General features: G+C 39.5%; 2 protein-coding genes across 2 annotated transcripts; one reads left to right on the forward strand and one right to left on the reverse strand.

Annotated features, from left to right (window-relative positions):
* Positions 1–3,564: 3,564 nt before the first annotated feature.
* Positions 3,565–9,090, forward strand: psmd5 (proteasome 26S subunit, non-ATPase 5). Its single transcript, XM_034232277.1, has 10 exons — positions 3,565–3,790; positions 5,936–6,080; positions 6,162–6,275; positions 6,354–6,482; positions 6,675–6,784; positions 6,935–7,077; positions 7,177–7,368; positions 7,515–7,624; positions 7,724–7,864; positions 8,283–9,090. The coding sequence occupies exons 1-10, from the start codon at positions 3,618–3,620 to the stop codon at positions 8,538–8,540; spliced, it is 1,515 nt and encodes a 504-aa protein (XP_034088168.1). The 5' UTR covers positions 3,565–3,617; the 3' UTR covers positions 8,541–9,090.
* A 643-nt stretch (positions 9,091–9,733) lies between these two features.
* LOC117556767 (protein Pat-like) lies at positions 9,734–14,100 on the reverse strand. Its single transcript, XM_034232278.1, has 4 exons — positions 13,327–14,100; positions 12,875–12,962; positions 10,855–11,122; positions 9,734–10,773 (listed from the first exon to the last, which is right to left on the reverse strand). Exons 3-4 carry the CDS (start codon positions 11,098–11,100, stop codon positions 9,985–9,987), a joined length of 1,035 nt encoding a protein of 344 aa, XP_034088169.1. The 5' UTR covers positions 11,101–11,122; positions 12,875–12,962; positions 13,327–14,100; the 3' UTR covers positions 9,734–9,984.
* Positions 14,101–15,554: the final 1,454 nt, after the last annotated feature.

Below are 15,554 nucleotides of genomic sequence, written 5' to 3' on the forward strand. Positions count from 1 at the left end.
GGGGGTTGAAATATGGCACTCTGATGAAGAAGAGTTTGAGCCAATCAGCACCTCAGTGCTAATCTACAGTATCAGGATGCCTTTACACACCAGACATTCTGTGTCATAAAGAGAGGAGAACGAGTCAGGAGGACATGTTCTTCCAGCTCTCGTACAAAGATAACATTTGAATTGAATGACCAGATGTTTACAGATGTACAATTAATGACTGTTTTTTATATTTCCAATGACCAGACATGTGTTAAATAGTGGTGATTCATATATTTTTGTCGGATCAGATTACACTTTCGCACTAAACAAAATAAGTAAATTAATATTTTCAGATTATAAGGTATTGAATAATAAGATATTTCTAATATTATGACAGATAATGTTAATATCCTTAATCATCCAGCAATCAGGCTTAACAACACTACTCTTTAATGTATTATCCATGCACAGACAGACCTAAAATGATTTTTCAAGTACTGTCCTATCAGTGTCCTACAAAGAGACAACTATACCAATGTCTCCACAGCTGTGATTGGTAGCGTGTAGTACTAAACCTTATGTTCGATAAGGCCAAGAGGATTTCATTATCAGAGTCATTAAGCCGGCAAATACATGTATACATAAGATTTCTTAAAACAGCTTGTAGAGTATTGACTCCTGCAGCCACAAACATTTCACTTGCACTAGACCATCGAGGTCTCTTCAGCAATATTCTCATGGCATCATTATAAGCTACTTGAAGTTTCCGTAAACTTTCTTTTCTGTAGTTTGACCACAAATGTGCAGTATAGAGTGGTATAGATAGGCCTAGTAGTTGTTATGTTCTGTTGATAACGATGAACGCTGAGAAACAGAAATAAAATAGTATTTACTTAAACGACCACATGCCTCTTTCCAATTGAAATGTAAGCTTCACATTATGATCTTCCTCAGCTTGATTTGGATGTTAAGATATTGGCTGCTGCTTTAATATTGACTGAAACTGTGGAATTTAAAACACATGTTCATAACCAGATTAGTTGACGAAATATTGTGTTTATTAAATCAGTGTTATCATATTTGATTGTATGGAAGGAATGTTTATTTAAATAGCATATTTCCGCTACAGGGGAATTAGGCTAAAACATTTTTAACAAATATCTTAAATGCCTTTGTCTGAATGTCTTTCATTTTTGTAAAGCACCTTGAATTGCCTTGTGTTGAAAGGTGCTATATAAATAAACTTGCCTTGCCTTGTACATAACTGAAAGAGAAATCCATTACTGATTGTAAAGTATTTACAAAGTCTAAATGTGCTTCCCACACAGAGCCTTTCTTTTATTTGAGTATAATCTAATGTAATCAGTTCATTGAAATATTACTATACTGAAACTTATTGAGCAAATTGGTCATGGTATTCTCAGTGATTCTGACACAGTTTGTTGAGCCTGAAACCCTTCATTAACATTAGTCGGCGGCGGATGGGCCATCAGTGTGGGAAGTAGTGATATACAATGCAAACATACACTGTACCATGTCACACTATTAGCATCAAAATAAAGCCCACCAAAAGCAAAAGTATATCATTTAAAGAAATTGATATTCTATATTCAACATTAGATAGACACAGAAGAACCCTTCCAAGTACCATAAGTAGATGTTCATTACATTACATTGCATTTAGCTGACGCTTTTATCCAAAGCGACTTACAATAAGTGCATTCGACCAACAAAATACAAACTTGAAGAAAACAGAATCATATAAGTACATCAGGTTTCATAGAGCAAAAACATTTCAAGTGCTACTCAACTGGCTTTAGGTAAGGCAGACCTTTATTAGTATATAAGTGCTTTGTTAATAGTTCTATTGCTCGAAGTGGAGTCGAAAGAGATGAGTTTTCAGTCTGCGCCGGAAGGTGTGTAAGCCATGTTCAGGTGAGTATGGCTAATAGGAATAAGTGATAGACTTAATTTGGTACAGATCAGTTGTAACATTCACAAATGTATGAATTCAAGTTTTAAGAATGTTTAATCCTTCCTTCCAGGTTTTTACAAAAGTCTTTGAATATTTGCCTAACTTTTCTTTTTCAGTGTTACAATATACTACAAATGTCTGATTTTCCTTTTCAGACTTTGAACAATGTACTTGACTAAAATGAATGTATTTATTTTACTAAGACTAAAGTGCCTTACTCTTGACTAAATCGTAATGAAGTAAACGTAAATGTAATCCTAAATTGAAGACACTGCAATTTTGCAGATTACAGATTGATCAAATCACCAGTGTGAATTGTATACCTTAGCTGGATCCCTTATGATCCTGATTTTATACCTTAACTGGATCCCTTATGATCCTGATTTTATACCTTAACTGGATCCCTTATGATCCTGATTTTATACCTTAACTGGATCCCTTATGATCCTGAGTTTTAAATGTTTTTGACTAGTGATTGCCTTGAAGTAAATCTTTAAGCTGCAAACTGGTTTTGATTTTATAGTTTGATAAAGGAGATTAACTAATGGTTAAATGTTAAAACATATTAGCTTAAAATAAATGTTTTTGTTATTATGTATCTGTGATTGTATGTGTTCATTATTATGCTTTTGACAAAAGATGCTCCAAACACTGACGAGAGATGATTTTTCTATTATGATTGGGCTGTCTCAATCATTGTGATTGAATGTTTCAAACTTATTATGTTGTTATTAATGTGATTGTTATTGATATAATTGATGTTGTGTAAGTCCACACTCAAATCTGAAGATTCCCATTGATTTAAGTATTGAACAAATTATTATTAGACTAAGGTTTTTAGGTTATCAAAATTGATAAAAAGAGAGAAACTGTTGGGGAAATATTTCCCAAGGCCCATAACTTTGACCCAGTTTATCAGTTCATACTGTCCTGACTGAGCACACGCACTTGTAACCTTGGCTGCTGTGCTCTCAGTGTGTTGTCTCCCTGTTCCTGCCTGTTGACGTCAGCTGATAGAGGTGTTATGATTCTATCTTGTTATGCACAATGTTGATTATTCTCTCTGAACTAGCTAAACACATGGGGCTGGGGTAGAGTTCTTCAGAATTTATTGTGGCATCTCAACTGTGTGGTCAAACCGTGGCCTGTGACATGTCGTGTAAATTCTCCGGCCAAAGCTCCAAATAAACCATCAGTGTTTTCCATCAAAGCTCCAGCTCTCCATCGTGTCTCTCTTTGAGTCCTGACTCCAATTACTTCAGAAGTTTCCCCCACAGGTATAACATACTGTATACATGCTGATATTTAAATGGTTTGTGATACTATTCACAGGTAAAGAACAGTACGAATTGGCCAACTGTGTGTTGTTTGATTACATTTGATTTGACCATATGGAGGGTTAAAGGACAATGTAGGCTACTTTATCAAAGTTGCCCTCCAGGACACAAAAGAAGACATTGAATAGTAATAAAGAATTTAGGGAATAGTAGATTTCAATGTATTTTTAACCAATATTCATATTAGCCCATAGTGGACAGGTTGAGGCAATGTGAAATCACATGCAGTCCCTCACTCTGTGCAGCAGGTGGCAGTAATGCGACATTCAAGATAGTGCCTGAATTATGACGTAGAAGAAGAAGTTCGGCGGAAGATTTTCACAACATTGAAAGTCATGGCGGCTTCCATCGAGAGTTTACTGGAAGAAATCTCCGGCGTCGATGATCCAATTGAAGAACTACAATGTTTAAAAACGGCTTTATTATCCATTCCTCTGCGGGACCTGAGAGACTCGGTGAGCGGGCAGAGATTCAACGTGATCTTCTCTCTGTTACACTCAGATGACAAGTGGGTTCATCACAATGCGTTGTGTTTACACTGTAAATAATGCTGAGTCAGTCGTGTTTAATGTTGGTGTCGCAGTAGGTCCAAATACAGGAAGAGAATGTTTGTTAGTGGGATTTCTAGCTGTAAAAGGCGTTATTTTACCTTTTAATTGTAGGTGTAAGCAAGCTAGCTAGCTTACTGTTACTACAATGCTACTGCCCAGAACTAAACACTGACACATTTAAAAACGGAAATGCAATTACTGACTCAACTTTATGGTGTTTTGAATGTGTTTGGATGTACAACAGCGCAGAATTAGCAGCCTTTTTTCAACACAGTCCCCATAATAAATGTATTCACTGCATATGCAGAGACATTAGAGGTTTCTCAATACTCTAATTTCCCCTCCCTGACTCCTATCCTCGATACTTAGTCCCACCCACAGGAGATGTGAGCGGAGGACTGAGGAGGGGGAGAGAGGAGGGGAAGCAGCAGGCGGTTAGAGAAATGAGAACTCCTCTCCTCTGAGCGGTCATTTTAAAGAGACGTCCATTAATGATGACAGGAGGCACAGCAGCCCTCTGTCTGATGGACAGATGTGTTCATGACGACTTATATATTTACTTTGATTCATTCACCGTGCGGTATAATGAGACAATAACAGGCTACAGATGCGGACACACACACACACACACACACACACACACACACACACACACACACACACACACACACATATATATTTATATACAATTTCAGAATCAAACCAGTATGAGAGCACTCTCATAATAACGTAACACAATCAGAGACTGGATATCCCCCCCCTCTCTCTGGTCGCTAAAATGGGGAATTGAAATTACGGGCCAAAAGTTGTATTTACAAGTATTAAAAGTAAGCAGAGGACACCAAACCAACTGAGACCTGTCTGTCCGCCGCATCTACACACTGTACAACACACACACCTACACACTGTACCACACACACCTACAGCTCCTAAAGCATAATCAGGCTACAGCCGTTGTGTATTTTATTATGTGAAGCACTAAATGGTCTTAGAAAAATATGGACTCTTTGTTTGTAGATATCTACTAAACTAAAGCAAATAAAGAGAGTAGGCCTGTTATACTGAGTGATATATATTATACACACTGCTCTGCTTTCTGCACGGACCTTACAGCTGTTCTCTCTGGAAACATCGCATCGCGATGAAAGCAGTTTCTAATATAATATCCAGGGGATGCATGCAGAGCTGTCATTGGCTGAGATAAGTCCGGCCGTGCGTCACGCCCCCAGCCGTGGAGGAACCATCAGTGTCTCCTCGGTTAGAGCTCCTCCAGAGAGCCTCCTCGACGCTCGATCCTCGGTCCTCGATGTGCATTTAGAGAAATTAGATGTCCTTCAACATGGCACGCTGAAATTCATTTCCGGGTCACTACCGGAGGACCGAGGAGTCGAGGAGGGGAAATTAGAGTATTGAGAAACCTCTATTGACTGCACTACTGTTTATTTGATATGATATTGAGATTTACATTATCAATTCATCTAGACTGTGCGGCACCCTTCCTTTGCTTTTTTTTAAGACAAAATACTCTAACGTAAATAATCGCTTAATTTAAAGTTATGTTTGATTACAGAACCAACCAATAAAAACACGATGCTAATGTTTTACTTTTTTAAATGTGGATACTTGCTGGTTTTACTATCTATGTCTACTATGATAGACACACTTTAGGCCTTAATGCAATTTAAATAGGCCAGTTTAAGCTCTTAGTTTTTGTGATGGTACTTTTCTTTTTTTTAAGGAACATTTCATAGACCAAAGGATTGTTGATTCATTTAGAAAATAATTGGAAGGCAGCAGTTAGATACATTTAATAATTGTCTTTAAATCCCCATGCACCAATGTTATAACAATGCATTATACCTTTCTTTTATTCTTCTTGATTTTTATTTCATTGCCATTATTATCATAATGTACACAGTTATGTTTGCACTATCATCTCATTCATCATCTTTATAATTATCATTTGTACATCTTGTTTTTGCATTTACATGTTACACTACTAATATTTTGTGAACAGCCTCTCCTTGCATATTCATGTCTTTTTTATTCAAAATGTCCCAGGAGATAAGTTGAGTTGTTATTGACACGAGCTGTGTTTACAGGGAGCAGGTTGAGCTGTGTGTGGGAATCCTTGAACGCATCTTACTGGCCCTGGGCCCCGTGACCCTGGCCCAGAGCTACAGGGCAGAGCTGCAGGGCGGGCTGACTCACCCTAATGACACCGTCAAGATACTGGCTCTGACGCAGGTAGGCTGCCGGCACACAGCACAGAAATATATTGTGTTGCTTTTAAACCGCTCACCTTGAACATGTATGTTTTTTTCTCAGATTGGTCGAATGGTGGAGCATCCAGAAGCTTCCACAGAAATCCTCAACAACCACGACATTCTTGCAGCAACCATCTGCTGCATTGGGGAGGAGAAGATGGACGTGGCAAAGCAGGTAAGGACCCAAGCAAAGATATGTTGCATGGGTTTTCAATGATGCTAGAGTGGGCGCAATCATTGTTTTGTTTTTTAGGCCATTCAGTCGCTGTCCAAACTGAGTCACTCCAAGCCCGGCTTAGACAAACTGTTCCAAACCGACCTGCTGAAAGTCATCAAGGATGTGATGGCCACAAGTGACATCATCAGATACAGGATATATGAGGTACGTCACTTGTTTGATTGACAGACAATTATATTGCAAGCTACTGTATATTTATTTTAATGGAATTGATGGAAATGAAGACGTATCACGTGTAGAAATGTCGTGCAATCTTAGAATCAGTAATATTAATATACACATGTATAACATCTCTCCTATTGATTCCCTGACAAATACTTTACATTCTGCTTGCAGCTGGTGGTGGAAATCTCGTCTGCATCTCCCATTTCCCTCGGTTACTGCGCTAAAAGCGGCTTTATTGCTCAGCTGCTTGGAGAACTGACAGGAGACGATGTATTGACCAGGTGATCAAATGAATCATAAGAGAAAGCAACTGAGAAATGACTGCATGATAAGTGATGCTACATACTGATGCAAGTTGGCCTGACTGCTTCCACAGTATTTACTTTTCTGACATTCTGTTAATGTGTATCTGTTGTTGTCTCTTTCTCCAGAGCTACATCCATTGAGATGGTCACGTCTCTAGCGCACACTCAACATGGTCGCAAGTATTTGGCCCAGCAGGGAATAATGGACAAGGTCTCCAACATGATAAAAGGAGCGGACACCGACCCTTTCTCTGCACTCTACATTCCTGGTGAGTCTCTTATAGAAAACTGCCCTCAGAAAATACACGAATACTATGTTTAGGTGGCGTATTCCTTCATTTAATACACACTGAATATAACTCCTGTAGGTTTGGTGAAGTTCTTCGTAAACCTGGCCATCATGGACAGCCCGCAGCAGGTGTGTGAAACCTACCCGGTCTTCCAGAACAAGGTGTTTGTGATGGCTCTGGATCCGGACCCTGCGATCATCGGGGTGGCTCTGGACACTTTGGGACTACTCGGATCTACTGTGGAGGGCAAGCAGGTCTTTCACAAAACAGGTTAGTTTGGTATCTTTTTCTGAAGTTCTCCCAGGTTTCATTTCATAAAAAACAAATGAGCAATGCCCCCTCTCAGAGGGTTAAACCTCTTGTATTTGTAGCTCTCATTATGGGACCTTTGTAACCGTTTGTCTGTTTGTTTTAAGGAGAAAGGTTTAAGGCTGTGTGGTTGACGATGAGTAAGATTGCTGGCGCTGGAGCTACAGAGCTCAGAGTACGCAGCCTGGACGCCATATCACAGCTTCTCACTCTACAGGTATAAAAATAATCATAATCTTAAGTAATTTCCTTAAAAATAAAGCATTTTCTGAAGCAAAAAAGTGGTTACTTATCCATCAATTATGTTTTATTGCAGCCGGAGCAGCAGACAGAGGACCTGTTGGCCCTGACGGAGTCCTGGTTCCTACTTTTGTCTAACCAGCCCATGGACATGATCCGCAACATCAGCACTCAGCCGTTCCCAGAGCTGCATTGTGGGGCCATGCGGGTATTTACTGTGAGTAATCAGCTGTTTATAACACTGTCCCTGTGTCACTGACCCGTTAATAACCCATACAAAAACAAAGACTAGAACTGTAACTGTTGAAAGACTTTAATAATAATAATATTTCATTGCATTTATTAGAGCGTTTTTCTGAGTGCTCAAAATGCTTTACATTACATATTACACATATTAGACATGTAACAGTGAATACTCTGGACAATACCCACAGAAGCAAATTGGGGTGAAGTGTCTTGCCCAAGGACACAACGGCTTGTCTCAGTGGCGGCCGAGGCGGGTTTCGAACTGATCAACGGCCCCTGATCTGATGATCAACGCTCTAGCCCACTGCGCCAAAACCACTTTAGTCTTGCATAATGCTATTTACAGTGCTGCAGTAATATCTTCATCGTGTGTATTTGTGTGTTTCCAGGCCATTTCCACTCAGCTGTGGGGTCAGAAGTTGATGATCAACACTCCCAGCTTCATGGAGTTTATTTTGGATCGTTCCGCGGGGCAGACAAAGGATGCTAAAGACGCTAAGTTTGATCTGGTGGGCTCTCTGGTGTGTTCGTCGACGGCAGCAGAGATCCTGGGCAGCCAGCACTACATCCGTCTGAAGAGTTACCTCCGAGAGGGGGCGTACTACATCTCTGCTGTGGCCGCCGTCAGCACCGAGGGCGCAGACTGATGCAACACTCAGAAACTTCTTCAGAAACAATCAGAGTTTCTGCTTAATGCTTAAGTACTCAGTAAGTGCCTTGTGTAATCTAACTGTGGGTCAACATTTTATACTCGGCTATTGTTAAGTGATACATTTTAAAAATGCTGTTTTTTATTAAACAGCATTAATATAATTTTTGGTACCAAATAAAATAACTTTTATGGTATGATTGAGGAGATTATATTAATAAGTGAATTTATAATATATGACAAAATCAATTGAACCTGAGTGGTTATTATAATTGGTGTTGTAGGAACATAATGTTTAACACACGATTAGTTACTGAGTCTTTACTGAGTACTTAAGCAATCATTAAGCAAGAGGCTTATAATTGATGTACGCTCAAATGTTTACCATTCAGGCACAAATCCATACCCTCATATTTTACAGTTTTTTTAATCTCATTAATCAGACTCCCACACTACTATTTCTTCAGAATAGTTTTGTGTCACGAATATTTTTGTTAATTAAACGGAAGGATTTTTTTGTAATAAAGAAGACGCATTCTGACGCCCTACGTGTTTGTTTACTTTGATTTTGTACAATGATTGAATAACTAAAGTTCACCCAGAAAAACAGTTCTAGAAAAAGAAAGAAACACCACACTAAATAACTTGTATAACTAATAATGTAATGTTGTAATTGAGGATGCTTTTCTCTTAAGTACAAATTTAGTCTCACGTCTGTAATTTGATTTAAATATAAAATCTTGTAACAATAATTGATAATAATAATAAATTCGATTTTTATAGCCTTTCAAGAAACCCAAGGATGCTTTACAATGGGAGATAAAATAACCTGATTGAACCTGGGTGATTCTTAAGAAGCTTTGTTGCCCTGTGAGGACAGAAACATGGCAAAATACTTATTGTTGACATTTTGTCTGAGTCTGCTTCCCCCTCTTTACAAATGGGTATATAGCACCTCTTTAGGTGATCATCTTCAATTGGAAGTGCATTTGTATTGTATCGTGACTGTTGGAATGTAGCCCCTAATGGTCCTATTAGCATATGAGCAGTTATTTTTATTCGCACCTAATGGACCATCCTCACATCTTCCAGAATCAAACTCTTATTTTCTATATTAATCTGCTTTTTAAAACCTTTATCTTTATATAACTCAGCTCAAATAATTATACAGACAATAAAGAGTCCCTTTTAACACTTTATTACACACAGTGTACAAACATTAGTTACAGAGGTTTATTTGGGTTGAACGTCCTCCAATCGAAAAATTAGTGGTTCAAACACCTACCCCCCCTTGTAGTTAACATGTGGGTGTATTTAACCCCAGATTGTTCCACATAGGTTGGCCAATTTATAAAAGTGAGTGTGGGAAGCTTGGTCAATATGAGCACCTTGTATGGCAGCCTTGTAAATGTAAAAGTACTTTAAGGGGTTGTAAAAGCGCTTTAGAAATGACCAAAACCAAGACGTTTGGCCTCTGGGTCAACTTTTCGGGGGCTCCTCAGTCTCTCGTTGATCTTGTTCCTGATCCTGTGCCACTGATCCCCTGACAGTATTGGAAACCTCTGGTACACATAGAACTCGAGCTTCTGCTTCACAGAGTGAGGGATGGCCATCTTCCCGTTGGACCCGCTCCAGTTTGTCTTTTTGGCCCAGCTCTTGTAGGCCTCAAATGGAGTCAGAGCCATGAACAGCTGAGCAGCATACCCCTCAGGACGAGCTTCCCCTTTCACAACACAGTTCCTGTATAGTATCTCCTCGCGCGCTTGAGAAACGGTTCTGATTTTCACATCTGGCAAGGAACCTCGGACTGGTTTGGGACCTTGGACTAGTGTGGATACTGGAACTGGTGTGGAAACTGGGACTCGCGTGGGACCTGGCACTGTTGTAGTAGCGACGAAGCTAGCTAGGGCAGCAGGCTTGGATGCCGCTGGCTCTAAAGGTGGAGGTTCTTCTGTGTTGACCATGAACAGCTTCCTCCTGGTGAGGGTACTGGGGTCCAGCTGCTGGGGTGCTGGGGGGGTTTGTTTCAGCCTGCACTGATCCTGGAGCTCCTGAAGATTCCGTGTCTGGGCTTCCAGCGAGGAGCTCATCTCCTCCAGAGAAGACATCAGGAATGCAACCTGCTGCTCTGTGCCACTCAGACGTCTCTTCAGCTCACAGATCTCTGAGCTGTCGGGGGGGGGGTACGGGCAGGACCTCTGCATTGCACGGATTGCAATCCCTATGGAAGCCTGAAAAAAAGAAATGATTAGTCCCATTGAGAAAACAACACTTTATGCACTTGATTCTAGAGTTATGGTATTTTTGCTAACCTGTGTTGCAAGACGTCGTCTACGCTTGTAAAACATGGATGCCCCCCTTCTTCTATTGTTTGCTTCGAGCTTTATGGCACTGTTGACAACAGATTGGTCCTCATCTTCTGTTGTCTCATCCTGCAACATCTCCTCACATTCGCTCCTTTGAAGCTCTTGCATTCGTCTTTCTTCTTGGCTTTCATCTCTTGTCCTCGAGGCGAAGCCCCTCTTCTCATATTTCCAGCCCAGCTTCCTGCGGGCCATGCATAGTGCTCAGGCCGAGGAGCAGGGTCGGCGTCATGGGGGGTCATTCGCGGGCCATGCCCCCCCAAATGAGTCACTGTGCCCCCCCAACGCAGGGTGGGCAAGCCTTATTGCCACTTTGCCGTTTTTTTATAATCATATAAGTTAAAACGTTTCCACTAAAAGTTTTTTGTGTGAAATACATCAGAAATAAAGAATACAAATATGAAACACAGCCTGAGGTGTGCTCACTGCTGCTCTCTGATTGGTGTGTTGCTTGACCAATGACCCCCGACCTTTTTTTGGTTATCATTACGTGGCTGTGTGTTTAGATGAAAGCCCGGTGGCGATCTGTTCATCTGTTAAACTGATTATACAGTAAAGCCGTCGAAAATAATATGATATACAGTACAGTACAAGTAGCCTACTTCTGGGTCTCTGTGTTTCATTCAAGCTCGGCTCTGTGTGTGTGTGTGGCACGAGCGCATTTTGTCAGTGCGCGAGCGGTAACGTGGAATGCTGTTGTTAGCATCTGGTTAGCTAGCTATGCTAACGGAATAAAGAGCTGTTTCTACACCAAGGTGGAAGAGAGTCCTCTCCTGTCAGACTGAGAGGATCGTATAACCTCAGCTCAGTGAGGTAAGGACTCTCTCAGTGTTTAGATAGTTCACTTTAGTGTAGGTTATCTGATTGATTGATTGATTGATTGATTGATTGATTGATTGATTGATTGAAAAGTTTATTAACAGCTTGTATATTGGGTACAGTACAGTACAGCTCAAAACATACAATTGTTAAGGGGATGCAGACCAGAGAAAGACTTTCGTCTTGTTTACATCAGGGTCCCCCATTTCCAATTCATCATGTCATTTAAGACATATAAGACATATTTGACATACAGATGGCTTATTTACAATTTACATACAGGTGGTTTTTTTACATACAGATTGCTTGTTTACAATTTTCATTTTAGATTTCGTTCTAATAGAGATCCGGTATAGGAATCTAGTTCTTTGATTGACTTTTTTTATTACATTGGATGCCATTTTGTCACAGGAGAGGTTTGCCTCAAGAATAGATCCTAGGTATGTAATTTCCTTCTTACTTGTGACAATAATGTCGCCCACTGCAACTCAGTGGGTCTCAAACGGTTTGGTCACCATTTATGTAAACAAGTATTTGCGAGGAATAGGCTACCTTTATATGATCATTATAGTTATTAAAGAATAAGAGAATAAATGAAAAACGGGTATGAAATACTATAGGACAATAACACAAGAATACAGTTTAAAAGGGGAGTGATTAGTAAAATATCTATAAAGAAAAAGTAAATCTGTGTACAGTTCTGTTTCATATGGATGTTGAGAGATGTATCCATAGATCTCTTCAAGTGCACCAGATTGATGCATTTAACTTCAATATTTTAAAAAACATCTTCCCGGGGGAGCATGCCCCCAGACCCTCCTAGAGGAGGTGAGGTCCACCCCCACCTAAAACATGTTCACATGGATAGGATACTAAATACATTTGCACCCTTTTATATGGTGGCCTATGTCCATATGTTTCTGTTTTGGTGGTCGTGCCACAACCGTGCATGTCTGCACAAGTCATAGGTGCGCTATACAATAGCACTACCCCTGCAATGTGTGTGAAAGACAATAGACTTTACAGCATGTTTTTTGAAATTGAAGTTGCGTTGGTGTTTGTGTGTTGGTTGTTGACGGCAGTGTGTGCCCCCCCTTGGTAAATGATTGGCCCCCATTTGATTTGTTCTAGAGCCGACCCTGCCGAGGAGAACTCCAAAATCTGCTTTAATGAGGTGCTGCAGATCCTTTGGACTCAACGTGTTGTTTGTGTGGTCATCAATAGCCGCCAGGATCTTACTTTGGGAGACAATTAAGTAATTTAACATCAAGTAAACTTTGCTCCTCAGTGGTGGAGTATGATTGAAAACAGGTATGTTACTTTAGAACCAACCACACTGCTACTACAAATGTAAGGAAGTGGTTTTCACTAGGCAAGGGAAGGGGAAGCTCAAATGTAACCCTGAAAATAGGTTTAATAAATGTACTGAAACGTTGACATTAATTAAATGTGTAATGTCATCACATAACTGCTAGGTTAATTGGAAGCAATACTTTTAAATGCTTTCAACTAACCTTTTACAGTTGTGTGAAATGTGTTAGCATAATACATTAAATCAAAGTAACCGTTTCAGTTTGTCAGTGTTTTAAATAAAGTTCTCACCGGTGCAGTTTGCGCGGCCCGGTGCGGCGCGCTGGTTTCTCCCTGAAATGGTTCCGCAGAGTGCTCAGGGAAATGTTGATATCCAGGCTGACGAAATGCTGCTGGATCTCCCGAGTGGATTTTCCATGTTCCCTCATCAGACGAATGTCTTTCGACCTCTCTCTGTTGATGCGAGTCATCTCTGCTGTTTGGTGATCCTCAGCTCTGTGAAGCTATAGCCGCTTTACGCACATTAAATGATAGCGAACAATAGTGGGTGTGTTCCAACACAGCCTTGTGATTGGTTAATGTGTGCAGGAAAACCAGTTTTTCCTCTCTTTTCAAATGTATATAAATAATTACACCTTTCTTTGAGTGATCAGGTTGACTTGAAGGTATAATGAATGAATGAAAACTTTATTACAGACTCAGGGTCCAGATAAAAGACATTACATAGATAAAAGACAAGGCATTACATATAATAAATTACATACACAGCATAAAAAGAATTCATAGTTTAAGAATACTTTAAATCAGTGTCCTACAAAGAGACAACTATACCAATGTCTCCACAGCTGAGATTGGTAGCGTGTAGTACTAAACCTTATGTTCGATAAGGCCAAGAGGATTTCATTATCAGAGTCATTAAGCCGGCAAATACATTTATACATAAGATTTCTTAAAACAGCTTGTAGAGTATTGACTCCTGCAGCCACAAACATTTCACTTGCACTAGACCATCGAGGTCTCTTCAGCAATATTCTCATGGCATCATTATAAGCTACTTGAAGTTTCCGTAAACTTTATTTTCTGTAGTTTGACCACAAATGTGCAGTATAGAGTGGTATAGATAGGCCTAGTAGTTGTTATGTTCTGTTGATAACGATGAACGCTGAAAAACAGAAATAAAATAGTATTTACTTAAACGACCACATGCCTCTTTCCAATTGAAATGTAAGCTTCACATTATGATCTTCCTCAGCTTGATTTGGATGTTAAGATATTGGCTGCTGCTTTAATATTGACTGAAACTGTGGAATTTAAAACACATGTTCATAACCAGATTAGTTGACGAAATATTGTGTTTATTAAATCAGTGTTATCATATTTGATTGTATGGAAGGAATGTTTATTTAAATAGCATATTTCCGTTACAGGGGAATTAGGCTAAAACATTTTTAACAAATATCTTAAATGCCTTTGTCTGAATGTCTTTCATTTTTGTAAAGCACCTTGAATTGCCTTGTGTTGAAAGGTGCTATATAAATAAACTTGCCTTGCCTTGTACATAACTGAAAGAGAAATCCATTACTGATTGTAAAGTATTTACAAAGTCTAAATGTGCTTCCCACACAGAGCCTTTCTTTTATTTGAGTATAATCTAATGTAATCAGTTCATTGAAATATTACTATACTGAAACTTATTGAGCAAATTGGTCATGGTATTCTCAGTGATTCTGACACAGTTTGTTGAGCCTGAAACCCTTCATTAACATTACAGGTCACCTTTTAGTCGGCGGCGGATGGGCCATCAGTGTGGGAAGTAGTGATATAGTGCAAACATACACTGTACCATGTCACACTATTAGCATCAAAATAAAGCCCACCAAAAGCAAAAGTATTCATTAGAGGCTCATTTCAGAATCAAATGGGCCATCATGGAAGATGTGCCGGATACAGTTGGACATTTGAGCTCTTTCAAATCCTGCAGCCCATCACAAAGACTGATACTGTTGTGTTGTTCAACACTGAATTTCATACATTAATGCTTTTGATTGGTAAGATATGATAAGAAAAGCCTGTATTGATCCCCGTAACTGGTAAGTGCATGCATAGTGTTAAATGTAAAGTGTGTCAGAAAATGATGTCAACATTGTGGCAAAGCATATAACGCATATCTAACAAGGGTGATAATGCAAATATAAGTGATCTGCAGCACAGGCAGTATGAGAAAAAGGAAGACTTTTAATAATAATATAATAGATTTATTTTGTTTAGCGCTTTTACAGGTGCTCAAAGTCGCTTTACAGAGATAGTGAAAAGAAACCTTTTGAACCTTAAATCATGGAAACATGAAGAGTAGAGGCACAACATATGATATGAACCTGAACATGAGCAGGATAGGCCCCTTTAAGCAGATGCTGATGCCAATACTTGCATACAATATTTTCTTGTGCAGGTTCAGGCTTTCTCTTGTGTTATAACCACATCCTCCAAGTTTTGCATTATGACAATTAAAAGTAGGCTAA

Source organism: Gymnodraco acuticeps, unplaced genomic scaffold (genome assembly GCF_902827175.1).
Source record: "Gymnodraco acuticeps unplaced genomic scaffold, fGymAcu1.1, whole genome shotgun sequence".
Lineage (NCBI taxonomy): Eukaryota > Metazoa > Chordata > Actinopteri > Perciformes > Bathydraconidae > Gymnodraco > Gymnodraco acuticeps.